General features: G+C 41.4%; 1 protein-coding gene across 1 annotated transcript in view; it reads left to right on the top strand.

The window, feature by feature from the left end:
* Positions 1–24,799, top strand: part of apaf1 (apoptotic peptidase activating factor 1) — a 72,613-nt gene extending 47,814 nt beyond the window's left edge. Inside the window, exon 27 of the mRNA XM_049566521.1 lies at positions 21,654–24,799. Within this exon, the coding sequence (XP_049422478.1) occupies positions 21,654–21,800 (147 nt within the window). The 3' untranslated portion in view covers positions 21,801–24,799. The remainder of the gene's footprint in view (positions 1–21,653) is intronic.
* The last annotated feature ends 1,434 nt before the right edge of the window (positions 24,800–26,233 follow it).

Genomic DNA, 26,233 nt, shown 5'->3' with positions numbered 1-26,233 from the left:
TGGATAACCCGCTCTGCTGCTGAGCCACAGCCACCCTATTTGACTGAGCTCTTCAACAGAATCAGTTTGTAATTGTTTGTAATATTGTTTGCTATTGCACAGTTAATATTATTTGTTCTTTCAATGTCAGGTTGTGTTGGTAATGTGCAAGATATAGGCAGACAATCTGGAGATTGCCAATATCCTCTCTGGTTGACATAGGTTGCTAAAATAATGCTTTGACATGCTAATATAAAATGTTTTTGGCTATCTACAGGCATTTTGTTAGCATTTCAGCTCTTTGTTGTGGATTGTGGCGCCAATTGTTTTTCCCTCTGGTGGGTGTGGTTATCAGAGAATGACGCATTGTGTTGTTTCTCTATGGTTTGGGAGTTACTGTATTCAAGGTCAGCCGTCAGTCAATGTTGGGCCATCAGTTGGCCGCCTGTTGCCCTAGTTTTTGTGGCATGTCCCACTGGCACTAGGCCCTTGTCGGCTTTTTTTTCCCGTCCGATTCAGCACGTTGAATTGGCTTCGGAGACGGCTGAGCTTGTTAGTGAGGTAGATCGCTCTCATCAGCAGTTGAACTCAGAGGACAAGAAGAGAGATGGAAGTGAGGAAAGTAAACAAACTGCCAAAGTCAAGAGGATGTTGTTATTGTTATTTTAAGATTGAGCTCTTTAGCAGAAATTGCTTGTAACTGTTTGTGTTCTTCACGGGCGCATTGTAAAAATAATTTGCTTTTCAACTTGGGTTGTGTTGTTAATGTGCTAACTGGTTAACTAGCATCTTGAATCTGTTTGTCAGTCTTGCAATTTCCTACTTTTAATGACGAACACAGTTTATTACTGCCTGCTGGTGTGAAGCGTTAGCTTCTCTACAGAACGTATGTGCTAGTTGGCTGTTGGCTTTAGTCTTTGCGGTATGTTCAAGTGCAACATTTTGGCCAAGACACAAGCAACATGAGGCGACGCAACAGTCGGCTTTCATTGCCATTAGTTCTTTGATCTTGGTTTGATGTCTTTAAGAGGATTTAGGCCTAACTTTATTAGACGGCACAAATGAAAAATAACACACAGCTCTGCGCTTTAGTGAATTGTTTTGCATATGCAGAAGAAAAAACAAACTATAATTTGAAGACTGTTTGTAAATACCAGCAAGATAAGATTAATTTGGATTATGTGTTAACATAAAAACAAGCCCTTAAAGCATAGTTTGTAATTACTACAATGATTATTTCATTGATTATAATCTAGATCCACTGAAATTGTCTCTTTTTCCTGAAATACACACCATTCAGGAGAGGCACTACAGTTTTCTGAAAGCTCCTTACACAAATACTAACCATAGTATATGTTGCTGTGACATTATTCCTAAAGAGATCTGTTGGAAATATAAATAAAACCAAGCAGAACAGAGCAGAGAAGGCATGTTTTTGTTATCGTGATGTGATTCAGTGGAGTTTTCAGCTATCAGATCCTCTCTGATCGCGGCTCTAAACATCAGAAGCCTGTCTACAGAATGACTCAGTGTGCTGCTGCTGCCACTGCTGCACTGGGTGATGTTGTTATTGGTCGCATAAGAGCAGGAGAAGTGACAGCGGGTGATGTCTCCCATGGTTCTCTCTTAGTTGATGGGTTGATATGATGCAACGTGAGGCATGTAGCGTGTGGAGTCCTTATTGTTTGCCTCTTTCTATTTGTCTCTTTTGCTCCCTGTGTAGATGTGATGTTTTCTTGTTTGTCCCTGTGGTTTTTTACTCATCTCTGTCAGTTCTCCTGCCTTAATCATCTCTCAAGCGCCTTTTTTTCCCCCTCTGTCTCTGCTGCTCTCCGTTTTATCGCTCCTTCCCCCTCTGTATGGTCGGGTGAATGGTGTGAGTGTAATTAAAAGCAGCGGGCTATTGTGTGGGGGTATATGTGCTTGTCCAATCCCCTGTTGCGTGAATGTACCTGTGTAGAGTGTTTAATTAAACATTTCTTATGCTTCTTATCACAGATTTTCACTTTACATAATAAAAAACACAACACATGGGCTTGTATCGGTGCATTCGGTTGTAAAATTGTAAGCTTACATGCCTATGAGCAGATAAGTGTGTGTTTCCGTGTGTGTGTGTGAGTGTGAGTGTGTCAGGGTGTGATGAAGTGGTGTGGTCCAGCCCTCTGAGAGAGGCTGTTACATCCTACACTGATTCCCATCAGTCCTCCTCCCTTTTGCTCCGGGTCCTGCCAAGAAATGCTGTACCTGTCTCACACCTGGCCTTCACACGCACACACACACACATACACACACACACACACTTACAGGGCCATGCAGACACACTTTCCAAACGGCGATGAGACAATCTGTCACAGTGCCATGATCCAAGAGGGAGGTGGCAGGTGTGAAAAGGCTCATCCTGACCGCGCACACACGCCCAGCAGCCCAGAGTAATTCACACCAAGTCATCATGCTGCAAACAAAACAGCAATATAGATATTGACCCAGATCTTTCTATTTTTACTCCGTGAACAGTTTCTCAGATTCAAAAGTGTCTTTACTGAGTGAACAGAGACACAACAGGCTTGTCCTTATTTAGCCTCAATCAATATCTCTGGGTACCCTCAAGCTTTGTCTGTTTCAGTAAGCCAGCTGTCAAAAGCTGAGCTGAGGTGCCGTCTCATCAGCATCTGTTCTGTTAATCCTCCGATTTCAGTTTGATTGGACTCATGAGTCACTGATGCAACCACTTTGCCACTATTGATTTTTTTTTTTAAAAAAAAAAAAAGAAAAAGAAATTTAGAAAAGGAATCCTTTAAATGTGAGAAAATCCAAATGAGGTAAATTAATAAGACCTTGGACTACTGATTTGATTACCGATTTATCAGTTTGGCTGATAAATCAGGGCTGACAGACGTTTTATAAACTATAGTTATGGGTGGAACTTGACTCCGATCGTGGCTGATGGCTGTGCGGCCTTCATCCATCCCACTGGGACATACATCACCGTCTGGAGCTGAAGAGGGGAAGATAATTAGCTGTAGACACTAAAACCATTTTTGTTCCTACTGTAAAGTTGAGCATTTTAACATGAGGGTCTGTGGGGATTGACTTGCTCTTGAAGCCAGCCTCAAGAGGCCATTTGAGGAACTGCAGTTTTTGGCACTTGCGTTAGCTACGTTTTTCAGCCTTGGAGGTTGCTGTTCGGTTGAAACCTGAGTTGTAGAGTCATAGATGGTGTTCAGCCCTGTAAAGTCAACTCATAACTGGAACAGGACAGAAGCAACACACAGTTTCTTTTCTTGTCATCTTTGTTTTTCACTCACACACTGTTCACACACTGACATTTGTAGTAGACAAACACAGACACAGACACACACACACACACACACACACACACACACACACACACACACACACTTCCAAACAGTGTATCCCCAGATGGATGGGAGTGTTTTAGATGACAGTCCTCCCCTGCCACCATTGTTGTCAGACATCACTTATCAGCCAAGCCTCTGATGGAGGAGAAAGGGAGAAACACAATTTCACCTTATCTCACCTTCTTACGCTCCCGTCTCTTTCATTCTCTATATTTCTCTCCCTGAGTTCCCACCAGACCTGCTCTTTCTGTGTTCCCCTCTAACGCTATCTCTCTGTTTCACACCTTCATTTTTTTTTTATTTTCTGTCTGCTGTCATTTTCTTTGTCTGTCCACTTTTGTGGCCTTATGTTTAAAGCCGCCCTCCCTCACCGGAACCTAACACTCCCAAGGCGTACACTGTACTCCTCTTTAAAATAATGCTTACTTTGTACAGTAGGTCACAGTAAAGCCATTTCAGACCCCTATAGATTTCTCTCACCCATCAGGTCTATATCTGTCTCTCTCCTGCTTTCTCAGCCTGAGCCATCATCGTTAAGCTCATCCTAACGAGGCCTCAGCGGCTAATGAACTATTACAGCCCGTCGCCACTTAAAGCTAGACTCAGAGCGAAGCTGGGAAGGAGGGCAGGGAGTTGTGATGAAATGAAGGAGCGAAGGTTGCACTGACCTTCCCTCAAGAGACATTTGATGGACGGAGAATCTGTCAGAGATTAAGAAAGAGTTGCGTAGCAGCGAGCAGTGCGGAACTGAGCGAAAAGGACAGAGTGCAAAGTAAATGCAATCACCTCTCTGAGGGATGGATGGTGTATCAAGCAGTCAAGATTCTTGTATAATGAGATTGACTAAGCCATAAGTAAATGTGTCTCCATTCTCCCTCGCTGGCAAAGACCTCTGCGCCTTCTCTCGAGGCCAGACATCAGTCAGTCCAAGTATTCATTCGTCTTTCTCAGGCTGGAGTTATGTTGCCCCCAGATGCATTTGTCTGAGGTCTGTTTTTGTTCCAGAAGTCAGAATAGTAACTCGTCGCATATGCAACTTCTTTTGGTTGGAAATAACAACAAAGCAGGCTGTGTGTGCAAAAATACATTTTATTCTAGAAAACAAGTATCACAGAGTTGGTTTGTGATGAAGTGTCAGAACAAAGAACACAGAACAAACATCAGGCATTGTAGTTTATGTTTTAATTAACTGATGTTTTTCAAGTGTGTCAGGCAGAGTTTGAGGAAAAGGCTGCAGTGTGAAAGAGAACAGAGGTAGTGACCGATGAGACAATGCTGCATGATCCATCCGACCATCCATTTTCATCCGCTTATCTTGGACCAGGTTGCAGGGGCAGCAGGCTAAGCAAGGTCCTCTTCCCAGCAACAATTTTCAGCTCCTCCTGCGGGATCCAGGCGTGTTCACAGGCCAGATAAGATATATAATCTTCCAGTTGGACATGCCTGGAAAACCTCTAACAGGAGGCATCCTGATCAGATCCCCAAACCAACTCAGCTGACCCCTTTCGACATGAAGGAGCAGCAGCTCTACTCTGAGTTCCCTCCTAATGTCTGAGCTCCTCACCCTATCTCTGAGGCTGATCCCAGCCACCCTACGGAAGAAACTCATGTCACTCACTACTATCCCTTATCTCAATCTTTCAGTCACTACCCAAAGCTCATGACCATATGTGAGGCTTTGGATGTAGATGGACCAGTAAATTAAGAGCTTTGCCTTCTGGCTCAGCTCCATCTTCACCATGACAGCCCAGCACAAAGCCTGCATAATTGCTGATGCTGCACCAGCTACCTGATGCTCCATTTTACCCTCACTCATGGAACAAGACCCTGAGATACTTGAATTTATTTGCTTGGTGCGTGAACTCTCCCAACCCAGATGGGGCAATCCGCCATTTCCCAGCAGAGAGTTATGGTCTCAGATTTGGAGGTGCTGACTCTCATCCAGACCGCTTTATACTCGGCTACAAACCACTCCAGTACGTGCTGGAGGTTACAGTGTGATGAAGCCAACAGAACCACATCATCAGCAAAGAACAAAGATTGCAATTCTGAGGTCCCCATACCGGACACTCTCCTCCCCAGAGCTGTAGCCTGGATGCCACATGATCAAGTTCACATATTTATCATTGGTTTGCATCTTATTAACATAGGAACGCACCTGTTTACAGAATCAAATCAGAATAATGATCTAATACCACTATGATTGTAAAGTAGTGACAAAGTCAGCCTACAGATCCGTCCTTTGGTTGATAGCTTCATTTGTTATCCTGATAAATGCCAAGTAAATTTTACTTATTCAGCCCAAAGTCACAAACTCGCCTTCCCCTCTCTATGACGGCCAATGTTTCATCCCTCCTTTGAGTGTAACCAAACTGGACAACCAAAAACATTTTTGATTTCTGATGTGTTCAGATCGCACATCATTCATTAATTTCTGGTGTTGGGTGTCACAGGGGGGCTGGAGCCTATCCCAGCTGGGTGAGAGATGGGGTACACCCTGGACAGGTCACCAGACTATCACAGGGCTCACACATAGAGACAGACAACCATTCATGCCTACGGACAATTTAGAGTCACCAATTAACCTGCATGTCTTTGGACTGTGGGAGGAAGCAGGAGTACCCAGAGAAAACTCACGGTGACACGGGGAGAACATGTAAACTCCGCACATAAGAGCTCCCCCACCCCAGGGTTCAAACCAGGAACCCTCTTGCTGTGAGGCAACAATGCTAACCACTGCCCTACCATGACATCATTTAAGAACTAATTCTGATTGAGTAAACCCTGACCCTTAGACCCTTTACCCAAATCAGGAAAAACACTTCCAAAAAGACCCTCTAACAGGTTAACAAAGGAATCCTGTGCCCTTTTTGTTTGCTTTTATGCCACAAGTGGCCACTGGGAAAATTGGCAGCAAGGCTAAATAGCATGGCGTTTACACGTATTAAAGGCATCACTGATCTTTCATTTTTATAACCACTCAAATGCTTCAAGTAAAAGTCCTGTTTGCACAAAAAGACATTTAAGCAGCAAAATGCAACTATGCATATGTGCAGTTTTATGTGGTAATAACTCATTAGTTCAGAGTCTTTTCCCACACAGAGAAATGCCAGTTTTAGACTCCAGACAGTCAATCTTTCACTTATTCTGTCAGAGCACTTTAACAAGCTTTTACTTCAACAACACACACTCACATTCACACCCAAGTGCTTAAAGGAAAATCACGGCAGGCTTTTAAAGCCGGCTATACTGTAAAACTGTCACATATTCTGACTGAATTGGACTCACAGAGTACAGTTCACCTTTCATTGCTGTGTCACAGTTTTACAGTATGGCTGACTTTGAGTGCCAGATATATTTTATCCCCTCTGGTCTGAAGTGAGTGAGCTGTGCAGGACAGGCCTGCAGGAGAGTTTTTTGATATGTCTGGTGCTGTAGCAACAAAACCGCAGTGTCAAGTTTATTTTTTATTTTTAGTGGAACACACTGAACACAGGACGCTTTATAAATAGTCTTCTGATTATTAATAGCTGCGTCAGTTCTTGTGGCGACCGGGGAGTCGTCTGACTTTCTTGTTTTCTCTTTTTGTTCTTTTAATGTTTCAGTGCTGCTTTGAAGAAAACTTTCCGGACACTTTATTTGCAACAGCAATGACTGAATTCCCTCAAAGGGTTTATTAACCTTTCATCTGATCTCCCAGCAGCTTTTGCATTCACGCTGCAACATAAAGAACATCCTCATGGGCGTCAGTGCTGCTGTATGTTGTCTAACAGGCTAGTTGCACCCCTTGGCTTTCACTTTGATATTTGCACCCCCGCCTCCGTCAGAATTGGTCCAGAGATGGAAATAACACATTTTGATGACTGCTGTTTCTAAGGGGACCTGTATGTAAATGAGGCAGCGTAACAGGCCACCGCGTCGGTTCAGGCAGCGTTCGCACTTTTGATTTCATTCAATGCTTTTCTTCCGTCACGCTGTTTGAGAAGTAAGCACCCCGCAGTGCTGCTCCAGCGTAGCAGCAAGACCTGCCTCTAAAAATATCTACACACACACATGAGATGCAAAACAGCTCCTGAAAGTACGTTTATCTTTTTCTCTGAAAATTTCATATCATTTCCTGTCTTTTTTTTTTTTTATTATTCCACAGATGTTTTTCAACTCGCACTCAGTGTTCTTCCTGTGGTCAAAATGCATCCCGGCATATTTTCCATAGGTGCTTGACTCTGCTTTTGCATTCACGCCTCTGCTGTTACTCGCTTCCACATGAGACAAAGCACGAGCGAAGAACTTTGAAAGAGTTAAGCTCGGAGAATGAATGTGGCCTGGTTTCTGTGCTTTTGTTGTCAAGCTTGGGGTATAAACACAGGCTGGTGAAATATTTATCTGTCTCGAGGAGGCAGTTGTTTCCCCTGCGTTGCTCATTAAGCCAGGGTTAATTGTCTCTGGCTGCAGAAGAAGGGCCTTTGTGTGTGCGAATTACACTGAGACGAAATGGGGCAGAGAGGAGATGGGAGATCGGTGATAGAAGATGAGATTGGGGGGGGGGGGCTGCTGATGGTGTGTGCTTTGCAAAATGTGTGGATACACTCACACTGACTGACTTTTTCTTTCTCTTTGACTTTTCCGTTTCGCTTTTACACTCTTTGTAATAAACTCTCTCCCTTTGTCTTATTTTCCTAAGTTCTTTTTTAGTCTTATTCTGCTGTTTTCACACTGGACTCATTGATTTGAATCTCAGCCTCCCACCCTCCATCCCTGCAAACCCGCTGGTCTGCTTTCATCCTTTGTTTACTGTTGCTCTGATCTGTGGCATGCTTGAGTTCAGTTCGGCTGTTAACTAAAGAAAAGAGTCAATATGGAGAGAAATAAATCTCAAAACTGATGAAAAATACTCTTTTTTTAAAATCCACAAATAAAAACAAGATTTGCAAATGTGTATGAAATACCTGAATACATTATGACTTTCACATAAGCCTCTCATATGTACAAACCCACCCAAATTTAATAAGTATATAAAGTCATTTTACAAATAAAAACAGCAAGACTTAAATAAATATCATTATTGCACATATTTGCTTTAAATCTTCAATGAAATAATATTCAAAGTTTTGTTTTTGAATAGAAATTAGCGTAAAAATGTTATATATGAGTGCATGGTATAGTGAGGCTCCAGCTGCATATAACTGTCCGCACCCAGCCTGAGTCCGAGAGAGGCATAACCGAGCTGAACCTGAACGTAACAAGCATTCTATTTCTTATGTCTGAACCAGACACGAGTCGGACGTAGTTAAGGAAAACACTCTGCTCCGGTGCTGTTAGTGAAAGATGCAGGCGAACCTCTTTACACTGCCCTGTCCATTTCCTCGTGTCACTTAAACAACTAGAATTACCGCCCTGCAGTTGTATGCCTCTGTGCACCAGTCAGGTTCTCCTACATTTTACATCCAAGTCTGTGAAAACATGGCTGCTTCACATACATCTTCCCCCCGGCAGCGCAAAAGATCTATATAATCACCAGTTTCAAGGTGGCCGCACAAGATCAGTGTCGTCAATTCAGTATCTGACTGAAGCCCAGTTCAGACCAAAGATTTGCAATGAGATGAATTGAAACATGCAACTACTTGCAATGCGCTATTTCGCAGTGTTCTGAAAACCTGCTGGTTCACGCCAATGCAACTAGATGAGATGGTGTATCATCTTTTCAGGTTTATTTTGTGGCTGAATATAATTTGTAGCTTCTTAAAATCTGAATGAGGATAGTGATAGTGAGATACTGGCTACAGTTGCTTTTGTAGTAGTGATGAAATGGCAAAAAAGCACATACGGCGAGCAGCAGCAACCCAACGTGCGACACCGGCACACCGTGAGGACGGTGGGGTTTCTTTTTCCCCATTAAAGGGTTTTTCTGGGGGGAGTTTTTCCTTATCCGCTGGGTCCAAAGGACAGAGGGATGTTGTATGCTGTAAAGCCCTCTGAGGCAAATTGTGATTTGTGATATTGGGCTTTATAAATAAAATTGATTGATTGATTGAGAGGGCTTCGCAGGGACAGAGCACCTGCTGCAGCAAGCCAACATGCCATCTGTGATCATTTTGACTTGACCAACGGACTTCACTACAAGCTAATTGCCTGTTCAAACATGTGACATGCTTTACGTTCTAAAACCAGCTGCCGGCAGTTTGACCAGCTGAGTTGCAGGTGACACCATCAGCCGGCTTGAGTCGAGCTCAGACGGCCAGTTCACACCGCTGCAACTTTTCTTCCAAAACGGTTTCGTCTTGTCGAGAATCATTGGTCTGAACTGGGCTTAAGATATGACGTTGAGTAAGGGCCAGAAAAGTGTTTTAGCTGAACATTATGACATCACAGTGAAGCTGACCTTTGACTTTTGGATGTAAAATGTCATCAATTCATCAATTTATCCTGTAAGACATTTTTTGTGAAGTTTTGTCATAATTAGCATAAGAATTCTTGAGTCATAGCCAAAACATGTTTTGTCAGTTGTTTGGAGAAATACCCTAAAGGTGCTCTTGTAATATTTCGTTCACGAGATTGAAATGGATGCAAGGCCACAGTGACCTTGACCTTTGACTACCAAAATCTATTCAGTTCGTTTTTGAGTCTAAGTGGATATTTTGCCAAATTCTTAGAAATTCCCTCAAAGCGTCATTGAAGTATCAAGTTCAAGAGAATTAGACGGATGCATGGATTCTGTTACCTTCAGACAGAGCCAGGCTAGCTGTTTTCCCCCCTGTTTTCAGTCTTAATGCTAAGCTAAACTAAACGGCTGCTGGCTCCATTTACATATTTACCATACAATCTCCTAATCTGACTCTCTGCAAGAAAGAGAATAAGTGTTTTTCCCCAAATGCCCAAGTATTCCTTTAAGGGCAGGTGGAAAAACTTGTGGTCGATGATCTGGTTGTTAAGAAACCATTTTATCTGTTTGCGCTATCAATGTGAGAATGCCAAAAATATTGTCATGTCATGCAATAATCTCTCCATTGTCATATGGAGTGCGTTCTGAATGCAGATAAAATCACTACAGTTTGACTGAAACTTTTGGTTCCACCTGGTTCGGTGGTCTGAGAGCAGTTATTCTTTGAAATTGCTGAAATCCTGTCCATAACTCAGATAAAACTGCCGGTGTGAAAGCGCTCTTACTCTGCATCATCATTTCCTCCTCTGTGTCTCACATGATGCTTCTTCTCTTTTTATATTTCTGTATCTCTTTTTCCCAGCTCCTCTCTTCCCCATCGGCTCACTTTTTCTCCTTTTCTCTTTTGATGCCACTCTCTGTTTAATGTTCTCCTTTTATGGATCCGTCTCTCCCTTCTTCTTCTTCTGTGTGCCGTAAGGTGTGTGAGAGAAAGGGAGAAATAAATGGAAAGAGGAGCAGCCTCTCTAATCCGAGGGTGTAAAATCTCTGTTTCAGTTTTCCTGCTCTCTACAATCAATACTCATTTGTGTTTCCTTGCTTCTTTTCCTGGTCACATGTGCGATGAAAAGAGAGGTGCCGGTGGAAATAAAGGAATGCAGGTGGGAGAAAGTGAAGAAAGTGTGCGAGGGGGAGATGTGTAGAGGATTGTCTGAGCATCAATATTTCAGTGGATAGAACCTTGGATGAATAATTCAACCTCGGTGTCACACTGTTTCGCTCTCCGCAAGACTCTTGGCCTGGTCGCACACACACACACACAACCACACACACACACACACACACACACACACACACACACACACACACTAATTCCCCCACTTTTTCTTTCTGAAATGGAGGTGGCCTTACAAAATCGTCTGAATCTACTCCAGCTGGCATCCCCTCTTCCTTTAATCCCCCTCCCCTCCTACCTCCCTCCATTGTGTGCCTCCTGCTGGCTGAAGAGTCTTTATCATTTTTTATAAAGTGTAGAAACTCTACCTATTCCCTCCGGACTCTGTATCCGAGCTATTTATGTAAGAGGAAGATGAATTACTTCCCTCCACCTCTTATGAAAGATGCAACTGTGCACCCGCTCACATCCAAGCATCTCTCCGGCCCTCACCAGAACACACACGGACAGGTATTTCCGTTATGTAAGCGGCGCTGACTTCCCTGCAGGTAGCCTGAATGAGCAGACCTATTTAGCTTCTGGAGAGCTAACGTAACGACGGAGGGCCTGTCGGAGCAGATTTAGTGCTCCTCTGCTGTTTAGCTGAAATGAATCGGGGTTGCTCGCATTCACACGACAGCTATCCCGGCTTCCCCAGATGTGATGCTGACCCGTGTGTATGTGAGTGTGACGCTGAAAAGAAGCTTATCTGAACATGCAGAATGGTGTGGCGCTATAGATAAGGCCTCAGTGGCTCTTCTTGTTTTCTGTCATCATGTCTCCACTGAAGCAGATGACATATACTCTCCACTAGGGCTGGGCGATATGGCTTATGAATAACATCTTAATACTCGGAGGCTATTCTGTGATATACAGTACATATCCTGTTATTCTCTCGAACATAAAAACCGATTCTTATGGTCATACCAGTGTGATCAGTCTGGAAAATATATCTGAATTCAGAGGAAACAGCTCGTATATGACAGTTTCCAGAGGTAGCGAACGACAACCCGGATAGCTGCCTAGATTCAACTTCAGGTAAATTAGTAGCAAACACCTTGTCTCTCAAAACACAATGCTGCACTCCCAGAATGCATTGCATGGCTGCGTACCTAGACAATGAATGCAAAAGGTGGAAATGACAAATCCTGTGGGCATGTATCATTAGTATATACATGTACAACAAAACACAGTGGGGGCTGGTCTCTTTGGAAGTGGAGGCTTCTTCACTGGCTGGTGTTTTAACTGATTGAACAGATTTGTGGTACTGCCACCTTTAGCAGCAGTCGTTGTGTGGCAGACTTTGCAGATGATAGTGGTCTGTTCCACATCTGCTCTCCTGAAACTGAACCACCTTCAGATGATAGACATGCTCCAGGAACTTCCTCCATTTTGGAATGATGTGAACTCAGTGATTGATGTTAAACTGGCAGCTGTGGTTCATCAGTTTGGGGTGTGTGTGTTTGTTGGTATGAGAGAGACAGAGAGGGCAGAGCTAGTGTCCTAGACATAAATACGGACTGCATAAATGAATAAATGACTGAAATGAACAAAGAATATTTTGATATTTAGTATTTATTTTATCAACTCAGTTGCCAGTTTATTAGGCACACCTGCAATACATCCTACTTTCATTAAGGTAATATAAGTGCTGATGATCATATTGGTGGCAGCAGTTTGTGTGTTTTTGCTGCTGTTAAATTGCATATAATAATTCTTTTCCCACATGATTTATACCAACCTATAAAGCACAAACCTCCAAACTAATCTCATCTGACCAGTAGACGCCTCGTTACATGAAACAGCTCTGTCATGTTACCGCCGGGCTTTATTTTGCTATTCTTGTCTTTTCTTTTGTCTCTTTTATCTTGTTCTTGTGTGCTGGTGTATATTATTATTATACTTAAAGGTCCCTTGTTGATTGTTTTGTTGTTGTTGTTGTTGTTGTTGTTGTTGTTATTTTTCTCTTTTATATTCATTTTTACTCTTTTTTTTCCACTCTTGGTCCTATATTACCCTATATCTTGTCATTGCACTTTGTTTTACCTTTCACTTGTTCCTGACTTGAGCAATAAAGATAAAAACTTATTAGAATCGTTATCATTATGATATCACAATAGGCCAAACTTTTGACATATATCAAATAAAAACTAAAATCTAATTGACAGCTTTTCATAAAAGATAAATAAATAAATAAATAAATAAATAAATAAATAGATAAATACTCTGTCTATGGTGTCTTACATCAGTGCACTGTCCAGAAGGCAGGGCAGGTGACTGGAAGCAAGACTACCAGCACAGCACCAATGCCTATAATTTGTGCTGTTTAGAACTGTAAAAGGGAGACGCAAAGAAAAATAAATAAAATAACAGAGAAACAGTGGAAAATGTGGGTCAAAAACAAAACTGTCTTCAGTCTAGAGGAGCAGAGTCAACTCATGTCAGACGTTGAGGTAATTATTTATTTATTTTTTTAAAAAAGAATAAATTCAGAACAGGATTAAAACTGAATATTTCATAATTAAATGTTTCTAGAGCAGCAACAGTCATATTTAAACAGCAAAGTCACAATATAAACTCAACATCTCACTGGAAGCAAATCTAAAATCTCAGTAGAATCACAATACTGAGTCAAGTGTAGAAAGAAGAAAGAACAACAAGTGTTGCAGCAGCTCCGACGCACATAGAGCAGGAGGAGAGGCTGCTGCACAATAATAAACTACACCAAATCATATCCAAGTAAGCTAATAGTTAAAGAGAAAAGAGCCGGTAAGATGATTTAGCATTGTGGTCCGTTTACTACCGGTGAGATTAACAGGGTTAACGCTTCACACATCTGTGGGAAAAAGTGTATACTAAAAGATTTTATGTGTCGATATCGGGTCATTCAAATGAAGATCGTTTTGAATCGGACAAACCAAATATTTTAACCCAGCCCTAGCCAAGACCCAGATTTTTAAGTGTTTCATCAGATCTCTGGGAACAGTTGATTTAGTAGCTAAAGTTAGCCAACATTAGCTAGTAAGTTAGCTTTGCATCCATGAGCTAAAAGGAAGTGAAGTGAAGTGAGGTGAGGTGAGGTGAGGTGAAGTAGTCAGTTAGCTTTGCATCCATGAGCTAAAAGACGGTGAAGTGAAGTGAGCTAGTAAGTTAGCTTTGCATCCATGAGCTAAAAGACGGTGAAGTGAAGTGAACTAGTAAGTTAGCTTTGCATCCATGAGCTAAAAGACAGTGAAGTGAAGTGAAATAGTAAGTTAGCTTTGCATCCATGAGCTAAAAGACGGTGAAGTGAAGTGAGCTAGTAAGTTAGCTTTGCATCCATGAGCTAAAAGACAGTGAAGTGAGGTGAGGTGAAGTAGTAAGTTAGCTTTACATCCATGAGCTAAAAGACAGTGAAGTGAAGTGATGTGAAGTGAAGTGATGTGAAGTGAAGTGAAGTGAACTAGTAAGTTAGCTTTGCATCCATGAGCTAAAAGACAGTGAAGTGAAGTGAACTAGTAAGTTAGCTTTGCATCCATGAGCTAAAAGACAGTGAAGTGAAGTGAACTAGTAGGTTAGCTTTGCATCCATGAGCTAAAAGACAGTGAAGTAAACTAGTAAGTTAGCTTTGCATCCATGAGCTAAAAGACAGTGAAGTGAAGTGAACTAGTAAGTTAGCTTTGCATCCATGAGCTAAAAGACACTGAAGTAAACTAGTAAGTTTGCTTGCATCCATGAACTAAAAGACAGTAAAGTGAAGTGAACTAGTAAGTTAACTTTTTATCCATGAGCTAAAAGAAAGTGAAGTGAAGTGAACTAGTAAGTTAGCTTGCATCCATGAACTAAAAGACAGTAAAGTGAAGTGAAGAGAACTAGTAAGTTAGCTTGCATCCATGCGCTAAAAGACAGTTAAACTCAAGCACATTTACTCACACAGCCAAAAACAAGATGGCAGTCGTTTCCGTCATGAACCCAACTGCACACAAAGTAGTTTCAGTCCACTAGATACTTGTACGCTTTCACTGCCTTGCCGTGTAATGTTAGTTACATTAGGAGGTCTGTAGGACCCAGTAATTTGTAACAATTGTGTCCACTCTGGACAGGTTGGTCAAGTTTTGGGAAAAATCAGTTTTCTTTGTTTTGTATGGATCATATCCAACATAAATTTCAGTTTTCTGACCACACCTGCTGCCTGCACGTTCAGCCAACCCTTTTATGTTGTCACTTTCCTCTGTATCCAACTCACGTAGTATATCTATATATCACCTCCTGCCCTCCATATGGATTTCCCATGTCATAATAGTCACGTCAAACAAGCTATTAGTCAATGACACTGCATTCCACTGAAAGTCGGTAAACCTGAACCATCTCTCACTGCTGCTCACCATGTTTCCATGTGGGATTGGTGTAAATTTAATTAAGGAAGTCAATAATACCGGCTGTAATATGGAATAATCTCCATTATGCTGTTCCATTACATTACCTGCATGTGTCTGATGAGTTTTAGATCATAATCTAAACACTTAAATTAAGAGTGTGTCATTGTCATGCTAATGCATTCATGTCTTTTCTCAATATATTTCCACTTAGCTCCACCTGCGCGTGCCTCGAATTAGTTATTCACGTAGCACAGAGCTGAACGTCACTGTGAACTCATCTTCCGAACCATCATCTGAGTTAATTTCAGCAGGATGAAAGTGAGAATGATGCGCTGGATGTTTAGAAGTATTTCCATCCAGCTTAAAGAAAAACCAACTCAGTAAACACACCCAGGAGTCCTCTCAACACCAACGCAGAAACACACACGTATTGTATAGTAATTTAGTATCTAAGCCCAACACCCATAAATCAGTGGTCCCACAGTGAGGTGTTGATATCAGCACATCAGCCATCTGCTCTCAGGATATGGGCACTCGGTGTCACATGCAAAACGCTGCTGCGTATTCCCACAAGAGAGAAGAAAACCGTATGGAAAGAGACTTATCTGTTGTTATGATGAATGCGTTTTTCTGTTTACAGCATCTATACACCTTTAATCTATTTTTGTTTAGCTCACCTTCCTGTATCTCTTACCTCTCTCCTTCATTTTCATTCTTTTTCCTGCTTTTCTGTTTCTTAAATCAAAGAAATCTCTGTTTCTATATTTCTGTCTCTGCATTTCTGTCTCCCTCTCATGCTAATGCATAAATATGCATGGCATCCAGTCTCGTCTTGTCACCGTCCTCTGTTGTAAATGATTCAACATACTGATTTTATGGCCCGTTTTTCCCTCCCTTCATAGTAAATCCAGTCTCACTCACATCATCTTCACACTTGCTGTTCACACGTTTCCCTTCCATCCCGCCACCGTCGAGCCAACTGACGCTTTTAAACATTTATTCTGCGCCCGCTCTGTTCTGCATGCGTCGAATCTCTCCCTGCTAATCCTTTTTTTTATAACCAGTTGGAGTTGCGGAGTGTTTTCCCCCTTTTATTTTCTGTTTCGTCACCGGGTTTCATCAGTCGTCTGTTGCCTTTGTTTGTTGTGGGATTCAGTTGTTGTTCGACTCTCTCCCTCGTCTTGGTCTGTCTGTTTATTTCTGTATTTATACTTGAGTGTGTATGTGGGTGCAGGCATCTGAGTATTACTTCTTTTTTTTTCTTTTTTTGAGCTGTCAGTGTTTCAGCAGCCATCTTCCCCTCCATTCAGATGCAATTACACGTTAACTTTAAGTGTCTCATTCCCTCCTCTGATACCTGCTCTGTGCGTTTGCTTGTTATATTCCTCCACGATCGATCTCACTTTTATCTCATCTATCTTTCTTCATCCAGCCACACGTCTCTGCCTGGCTCTCCATCTCTGGACGAAACAATCCAGATTTAATCTATATTTGATGATCTGTACGAAAAAGAGTATATGTTTCAGCCTTTGATGTCTTGTGTTATCAACCTTCACATAGAGACCAGAGAAAAACGTACATGGCTCATATGATGCTGTAGGTATCTGTGACCTTGAAAAGTCCTTTGCTCATGCATGAGATGGAAACCAGCCCATTATTTCTCACTCAGATTCTTGATTTTAGCTCTTCGGTCGTTGCCAGTGCAGTGTCTTGGCATTCATCTGTGACCGATTCTGAGTAATAATCTGATTTACAATTGACCTTTCATACAAAGTCAACCTATAAATTGCAGATGTCACAGGGTGAGTCATTAGCATTTCAGACATGGATGCTCTTGGACATCAAACCTGTCTACATACAGGATTTTTCCTGGCCTGAAATAAAAGAGCTTTTCACAATAAAATCTGTAAACACTGCCCACACTGACCCATCCACCACACACAGCAACATTAACTTCAGCTTACATTCATGCCATGCTTCTGTGCAGATAAAATCATGCACATTAATAAGGAGTTTTCCAATTTCAAATCAGTCATCAAGCAAGCAGTTTAGAGTTATTGTATTTTTTTAGAGCTGCAACCAACCATTATTTTCATTGTCAGTTAATCTATGGATTCTTTTCTGGCCTTATTGATTTGTTTAGGCTATAAGATGTCAAAAAATTGCGAAAGCCCAAATGACGTCCTCAGATGTCCTGTTTTGTCCACAGCCCAAAGATACAGGTTACTGTCATAAGGGAGTAAAGACGGGGCGTCGGTGGCTTAGTGGATAGAGCAGGCGCCCCATATACAAGCAGCGGCCCGGGTTCGACCCCACTGCATGCCACATTACATTGTTAATTACCTTTAACAACTCCATGGAACCCATAAATATAAACCCATAAATTCATCCTCATGTCAGTGTCCATGTGAACTGCGATTTAATATTTACCATTTGTTCTTGATTTATGCAGTTGTGTTGTTTTATACAAGTTTTCATACTTGTTTAAGTTTTGTCCAATTTATTGCTGCATTTACAAGGTTTACACTTAAATTGTAATTCCTGGTATTCTTCAGATTTTTTTTTTTTTTTACCAAATTGCTGGTACATGATTCATTATTTTAATAATGAATACCAATTCATTAAATATATATCTATGTTTGTAATTGTTACATTTTGTTTTACAAAGTAAGAAAAGCAATGTTTAAGTCAAGCCTGATGTCGCCCTACACATAAAAGAATGCAATGTGGGAAAATCAAGAAAAGGTTTTACAACTTTATAAAAGTAGAGACACACAGCTTGATCAGTCACAGTCAGGTGCTCCAGTTTATGCCGTATGTATGTCAGCTTGTGGAGACAAATACAAGATGCTGAAACTGCAGCTGCAGCCCATGTAAACATACAGTAATGATTATGCAGTTGTTTTGCATGTTTCTCAAAGACCTCATGCTGTCCAGTAATCTTCAAGGGATTATGTAAAACAGCACAAACAACGATGATTAATCATGTTTATCCTCATGATTCAGTCTATATGTTTATGAACCATGTAGAGACATGACATTAATTAGTTTGACTAAATGTCACGTTCACTTCCGTCAGAAATATCACACAGATTCATTATTGCATTATTATTGATGCATTTATGTATATTAAATATTTTTTCATAGTGTGCTGTGGAAAATATTCTCATGTCTGATTCCTGGGTGATTGTGGGTGAAGAACCATGTATGAGGACAGAAAGCATGATTTTTCTTTGCACGGTGAATTATTAATGTCTACTTGTCAGAAGGCCTCCGACTCTTACAGTTAAATAGGTTCATTTTTAAATACACAAAGCATTTATATGGGTTTACTGCTTGATCAGAGCTTTGAAAAGATGTCAAACCAGTCAATAACTCGATGGCACTTGGCTTGCACATACATTTGAAAAACTCAACAGCAATGTCTCCCTCCAGAAATCATAACCTGGTTACTCAAGATAATCCACAGACCTTGTTGTAAGCAGTTTCGTGTAGGAACTATTTTGTTTCTACTAAACTACATCTGCCACCCATATCACTGTGCAGAAGGATATGTGCATCTACTCACTGACAAGAGGCTCATGCTAGTGACAGTGCGTAATATTAATGGCGTTCTTCTTGGCTAAGTTGTAATGTTAGCTAGCTTAGTTGTGCTAGGTGAGCTAGCGGTAGATGCACACTTCCCTCTGAGTGGTGATACGGATGGCTTGTGTACTGTTGTTTGCTGAAGGAGGGAAGCGTGCATCTACTCATGGACAAGAGGCTCATGCTTATGGCAGCATGGAATGTAAACATTAAAGATGTCCTCATCATCTGACCTGCAATGTCACTTAGCTCAGTGGTGCTAGGCAAGCTAGGAGTAGATGCACGCTTCCTTCTGCACAGTTATGAGGTTGACAGGTTTGGTTTGGTAGAAAGAAAACAGTTCCTACATGAAGCTGCTCACAACAATGTCTGTGGATCATCTTGAGTAACCAGGTCATGATTTCTGGAAAGAGACATTGCTGTTGAGTTTTCCAAATGTATTTTGGAAGCTGAGTGCCATCTAGTGAGAGTTGTTTTCAAAAAGAAAAAGTTCAGAAGCAAATTAATGGGACTGGGATTCATGTTACCTCATGAATAAGTGGCCTAGTTTTATAAAGGTGGTGCGCAGCAAACCATGAGGTAAAGAGTATTGTTTTAGACATCCGTTGGTCCCTGTTAATCCCTCTGCCCCAGAACACTGTTGTTACTTTCCCTCTCAATCAATGCCATTAAATATGTTTCTGTCTATTTTCTTTTTAGCGAGTCCTCAGTAGTGATTATGTGTTGTGACAGGGATGGCAATGTCACTGTGAAGTCTTTCCATTTCCAGTTAACCAGTTGGATTAATATGCGTGTGTGTTTGTGTTTGTGTGTGTGTGTGTGTGTGTGTGTGTGTGTGTGTGTGTGCGCGCGCGCATATGATATTATGATGGTTGCTGTGGAGGATGTCCAATCAGCAGAAGTATGGCCAACCCCCTGCAGCAACAGAAATATGCTGGGCCATTTTTCAGTGTACACACACACACACACACACACACACACACATACACACACACACACCAGTATATCCGAGGTATAGCATAACAATCAGGGGAGAAAAATGAAGAAAACCTCAGGCATGTGCGTTTCGATGCCATATCAGGAATATGCAAATGAGCTCTCCTTAATGATGTGGAATGTTTTTGCGTGATTAATGGGCTATGTGTGTGTGCGCGCGTGTGTTTATGTGTGTGTGTTCGTGCTTGTGTGTGTTGGGATTGGTCTGTAAGCTAGACATCTGTTGCCGCCACCTCGTCTGTCTGTCCGCCTGTCTGTCGAGAGACTCGGGAGTTGGCCTGCTTTCTTTCACAAACACACACACACACACACACACACACACATGAGTACACACTCGCAGAGTCGCTAAAGCTATAGAAAAATGAAAACACACACACACACACACACACACACACACTCACACACACACACAATGCCACTAAAGCTTCAATCTATTGATTTAATTCATGTCGTCTTTTATTCAGATGGAATAGAGACAATTTTGATGTGAAGTTATTGCAGTTATTGTCAAAGTGGGATGTGCGTGCACACACACACACACACACACACACACACACGTGCACACATACATGCCAGACTATAAATGATTGACTTGATGTGCCTTTGATGATTCCTCCCAGTGAGATGGAGCTTCAATGGAAAATGTCAACTTTAAACCGAGATTAAACGGAATCACTCAGGAAAGCTGGTGGGGGTTATATGTGTGTCTGTGTGTCTATGTGTTTGAGGGAGCTTGAGGGTGTGTCTGTGTGCGTGTGTGTGTGTGTAAGTGAGTTTGAGTCTGGTAATATAATACTATTAAATTCATCATGGTCTCCTTGGCAGCAGATATAAAGCTCTCAGTCAGTCCCCGTCTTCCTGTCTTTGTCTCAGAGTTCTGATTCCGATAAAGCTGAGTGCAGACGGCACGACTTCAGAGATCTGAGACAAATTACCTCCAGTTGGCATGAAATTCACACCTGTGACTGTTACGCTGGGTCAACTGGATTGTGCATCAGTGATCGTTTTTAGACACGTTTGATTTGTCGTAGCCAAAAATAAAAAGTTATACTTGTAGTCAAGCATCTTCAAGACAGACCTGGGATAAGCAGTATTCAATGAGAACCTTAGTGCTAAAAACCTACACCTGATTCATGAATGCCTTGGAAACCAGCCGTGTTTGTTCTTTCTTTATTAGTGGTGTGACAGGGACAGGTAAATCAAAGGCTAAAAAGGAGGTAAAGAATGTCGTTAACTGTGTCCTCTGTTGAAAGAACCATCCAAAAAGTTAAATGAAAATGGTTCAATATGAAACTTGGTACAAAAAAAATGCATAACTACATACAAAAAAACCCGACAGTTACAGAAGGACGATCTTCCCAGTCACAGCTGCAGATGAGCACATTGATAAACATTGTAATTTCTAATAATGACAAGCAATATTTATGTGCATTCCTTTTTGATACACAAGCACTACAAGCAGTCAGAAGCAGGCGTAGATTTTGTTAGTACCTACGAAAAAGTCTGGGGTTGCTAACATATTGATGAATGCCAAAATACATGTAAATTTCCTTATGCGAACCAGCCAGCCGTTAATTAGCTTATCTTAGCATGGAAAGTGGAAATGGGGGAAATGGTTAGCCTGGCTGTGTCTAAAGGTAACACAATCCACCTATCAGCGCCTCTGAACTTAACTAATTAACATTATTCTTTGATTATTTTTCCTCTGCAGCAGTGGCGTCTGTTAAAAGCCTGACACATTTTAATAGTCTCCCTGTCTTTCTCTCTCTCTCTGTGTTGTCCAGTGGTGGGATGTGGAGAAAGGCGAGGCCCTGCAGACCTTCTTTCCGACGGGAACTGCTCTGAAGAAGATCCACGTCTCGTCCGACTTCTCCATCTTCGTCACCATCGACAACATCGGCATCCTCTACATCCTGCAGAGGGTGGTGTGACGTTGTGAACACTGAAAATAAAAAAATAAAAAGGACAAGAACCAAGCATGATCTAACCAAACACTACATTTGTCTTACAACCCCTACAGAGTCACAGACTGTACACAGAAATGTAATGGACACTTGCACAAGGCTTAAAGTCAAAGCTGTGGCATCCCAGAACCAAATGCCTCTGATATTAGGTTTACATTTTCACTACATTCTCTCGACATCCAGGCCGACGCTAGTCACCAGCATTGCAATTAGGGCTGAGTATCGTTTATAAAATCATTATACCAGTAACCTTAAAATATGCACATACCAAAAGGTGCTTCATTTAAAATGTAAATAAGGTGGCAAACGTTTTGATGGCATTGCAGCACGCTGAACTCCGTTAAACATGCTGCACTTGACTTCACTACACCACAGACTGTATGGGTTGTAGCTGCTGCTGAGGGAATGTGAGCTCCACACTGGGGACAGTTGTCAGAGTCTGCGCAGCTGCACACACACAGACAGGCCTAACCATTAGCATCACAACGCTAATATTACCTAACTGTAGGCACAGTTCAGATTGTTTGAAGTGGGGTTGTGTAGGGTACTTATCCATAGACAGTATTTTACAAACAGTAGATGTCAGTCGTGGAAGCTAAGCAATATGCTGCTGTGAAGGGGTCAGCAGAAAACTGTATCCTAGCTCACTAAAAAATCCCACCTAAAAAAATCAATATCAGTTTAAGTGTACGCTATATTTAGAATATTTTCGCTGCTGTACCTTAATGTCAGACAGTGATTTCCATTAGGGAAATGAAGCCGTCATAATGCTCTCTTCAAACCAGACTCCATTGAGAAAAACAGTGATTTAACATTGCTGATCACGGGAGCTGCTGGTTTACTGCTGCCTCGATCAGTTAGTTTGTTGTACTTATTGTGTGACTTTGGCTTTGAAATGGTTAGTTTAGATACACTAAAGTTAGACAATAACACAAACTGACTAACTGATCGAAGCGGCGGTGGACCAGCAGCTCCCGTGTTTTAGTGAGCTAAAATGACTGTTTTTCTCTATGGGGTCTGGTGGCTTTGACGAGAGCATAGATGGAGTACTGAGGTCGTTAATGGCTTCCCCATCAGAAGGGGTTGTCTGACAGAAAGGTTAAGTGGTTAAAACACTCAGTGTAGCTTACACTTAAACGGATACTGATTTTTTTTAAGGTGGCTAAGATACGTTTTGTTTCTAACCCCCGTGTCGACTCCAGCCTTCTTCTCCAAACTGCTAGTGTGCCGACTGACATCTTCTGTATGTAATCCACTGAGTATGGATAAGTAGTTGAAAAAATCCCAACTATCCCTTTAATTGCTTGGTGTTTAATTTTAGTAGCTGCTGCCGTGTTAGCTCATGCCCACCAGGCAGACGTTGAAAAGAGGAGAGCAGCTCTGGCGATGGCAGCAACAGAAAGTTCGCGGATCCGGAGTGGAGTTGGAACAGTCTGGGATCGGACTCTAACGCAGGTATCATTTGACTGAAAACGTTTCGATACCACTTGGTACTGGCTTATTTTGGTCGATACCTTAAAGGTATTGAGCACTTATACCCAGCCCTAATTTTAGTAGAGCATTACAGACATTCACTTTCACTTTTGTACCGTTAAATGACTCTGCTAGCTACCAGTTTACACCAGCTGTAAATGAAAACTGCTCCAGCGACGATCAGCAGTTGGGAGAGAGGATGTACTAAGAAAAACTCCTGCTCCAGTCTCTCTGTTTTACAAACACGTGGGTTTTGTAGAAAGAATAGAGCAGAATCTTTTCTAAAAAAAAAAAAAAAGCAAAATGTGTACTTAAAAAAACGTTGATGACGATCAGGTCTTCGCAAGCAGATCTCTTAAATCATTAATATCTAATCAAGAGATTAATATCAACAGGATAAAGATATGTGATCCTGCATCAAATGTGAATAATGAGTGTTAATCCAAGTTGCATTAGGGCTGATGTTTATTGCATGTGACACGAGAGGCTTTCCACTCCGTTTTCTGTGACTGATATATGATATCGTGCGCGTCCGCCTATCCGTTACAAGTCATGAAGTGCATTCGTTCATGCTGTGATGTTTTGTTTTTTTTTAACCTTAATTTTTCATGTTTGTGTTTGAGAGCAAACCAAGTATGAACAGTTAGGGGCCTTTTATTTACACTGCAGCCTTATTAGTCTGAATGTGAATACTGTAGGTACTGGGGGGGGTGTATGCTTTGTTTACATTGGGTTCAATCCACCAGCACAGATAGAAACTTCTGGCACACTTTGATAAGTGCTAAATATTCAAAGTTAGATTAAGTTTTAATGATCAGGCATTTAAAATCCGAGATCTTTTTAAAAGCCTGCGAGTCTATTTATACATCCGAACTATTTGTACTTTTGAACTTGGATCAGAGGTAAATATTTTCTACAAGACAATTACAAGTGACTGTGATTTATAATTTATAATCAAATTAAGACTTGCTAATGTTGCAAGGCACTTTTTGTGCTTTAGTAATTGCTTATGTTTTTTTGGTTCTTTTTTAACGCTCTACACCACATTTTTATCTGCATGTTGTCTAACTACTGAGCCTTCTCTTGTTCGGAGCACTTTGAAGCAGGAGTTACAATCTTTTTATGAACTTTTTTTTTTATGTGGCCTTGTTCAGACACATTAAAATGGATCCTACCTTTGCTTTGAAAATACAGATGAGTGCTTATTCCTAGCTGTGTGGCAGAGAGGCTGCAAGGCTGTGATGATAGAGACTCCAGGTCCAGTAGGAGTAATAAGCACAAGATAATCAGTAGAAAAAGTAAGGATTCATTATGAATTTTCTGAACAATGCTGTTGTCATTTTCACGTTGTGCTCTTCCTGATTGGTGCTTTAAAGTCTCTGTCTAATGAAATTTTTGAAATATTGATGTCTGCTCAGGATGTATTGATACTGTTATACGCTGTGCTACAATGTGAGTGTAATTTATAAAAGATTAAACTACACACGCTTTGATGACTTGTGTCTGTGTTGATTTTGTTACCTGCCAGATTTACAGTGATTCGGTTTCCTGTTTGATGATGATTATATCTGTTTATTGACTGTAGAATCTGTGAATCTATCAGTCCTTTGTTTCCTGTCTCCTCCAGTGTTCCAGCTGCTGACTCCACATCCGTCTAGAACCTCCACACTGAGGGAAAGCCTTTCGATGACCTACAGCACATGTCCTGCTAGAGTTATTATAGTTTTGTTGTTTGTAGTTTCCTTGTGTTTGTATGCCTCCGCAAACCAGTCAAGTTGCAGTTACAGTTTACATGGATGTTTCGCACATGTTTCCACCTGGCAGCACAGAGGATATATACAATCAGCACACTTTCAAAGTGGACACCCAAGATTAGAGTCACCAATTAAGTATTTGAGCAAATGTCTCCCCTTCTGTTCCTGAGATATGATGTTAAATTAATGGTCAAACAAGCGTTTTTGCAGAATATTATGACATCACAGTGAAACTGAACTTTGACCTTTTCGGTATAAAATGTCATCACTTAAACATTTTATCATGTTAAACATTTGTATGAAATTTTGTCACAAATGGAGCATTGATTCTTCAGTTATAGCCATGAGGATACAGTGACCTTTGACCTTCGACCACCACATTGTAGTCATTTATTTTTGAGTCCAAGTGGAGGTTTGTGTCAGATTTGAAGAAATTCCCTCAAGGTGTTCTTCAGATATTGCGTTCACGAGAATGAGACGGATGCAAGGTCACATAGACCTTAGTCTCTATATACAGACTCTACATTCAGTGAATGTAGAGTCTGTAGGCAAACCCCGGAGATCTTGCCTCCGGAAGAAGAGCGGAAGAGCCCTGCTTTCCGGCTGTAGGCTGTTTGTAGTCCGCATGATATTGACCAATCACGTTTGAACCGGCTGCAGTTGTTGCCAGGGTCCGAGTGGTGAACTAACGAGGCGGAACATAATTGGCGTCACTGCAAACTCTGAATCCATCGCAATGGTTCAGCATATTTACTTATATATAAACGGAAGTCGGAAACGGAAATCCGCCTCCTCCGCCCAAATCAAACTGGAATGCCAAAAAATCAGGGGTCTGCCCCCAGATGCTGTATCGCCGTTTGCCGGAAGTCAGACGCTGAATACAGCCGATGGGTTCCGGGAATGCATAGACCTTGACCTTTGACAATTAATCCTCCATTTATAGCTATAAACATATTTTGTGAGGTCACAGAGACCTTGACCTTTGACTTTTGACCACCAAATTCTAATCAGTTCATTATTGGGTTCCAGTGGATATTTGTGCCAAATATGAAGGCACGAGAATGGGACGTAAGGATGTACAACCGGAAAACAAAATGGCTCCGGACCCAACTATATCTGGCATGGAGGCAGAATAAAGGTTGAAAATTAGCTGTCCGGATATTTAATGAAGAA

This window comes from Epinephelus fuscoguttatus, linkage group LG22, assembly GCF_011397635.1.
Source record: "Epinephelus fuscoguttatus linkage group LG22, E.fuscoguttatus.final_Chr_v1".
Classification (NCBI taxonomy): domain Eukaryota; kingdom Metazoa; phylum Chordata; class Actinopteri; order Perciformes; family Serranidae; genus Epinephelus; species Epinephelus fuscoguttatus.
This window is presented reverse-complemented; position numbering and strand designations above follow the sequence as displayed.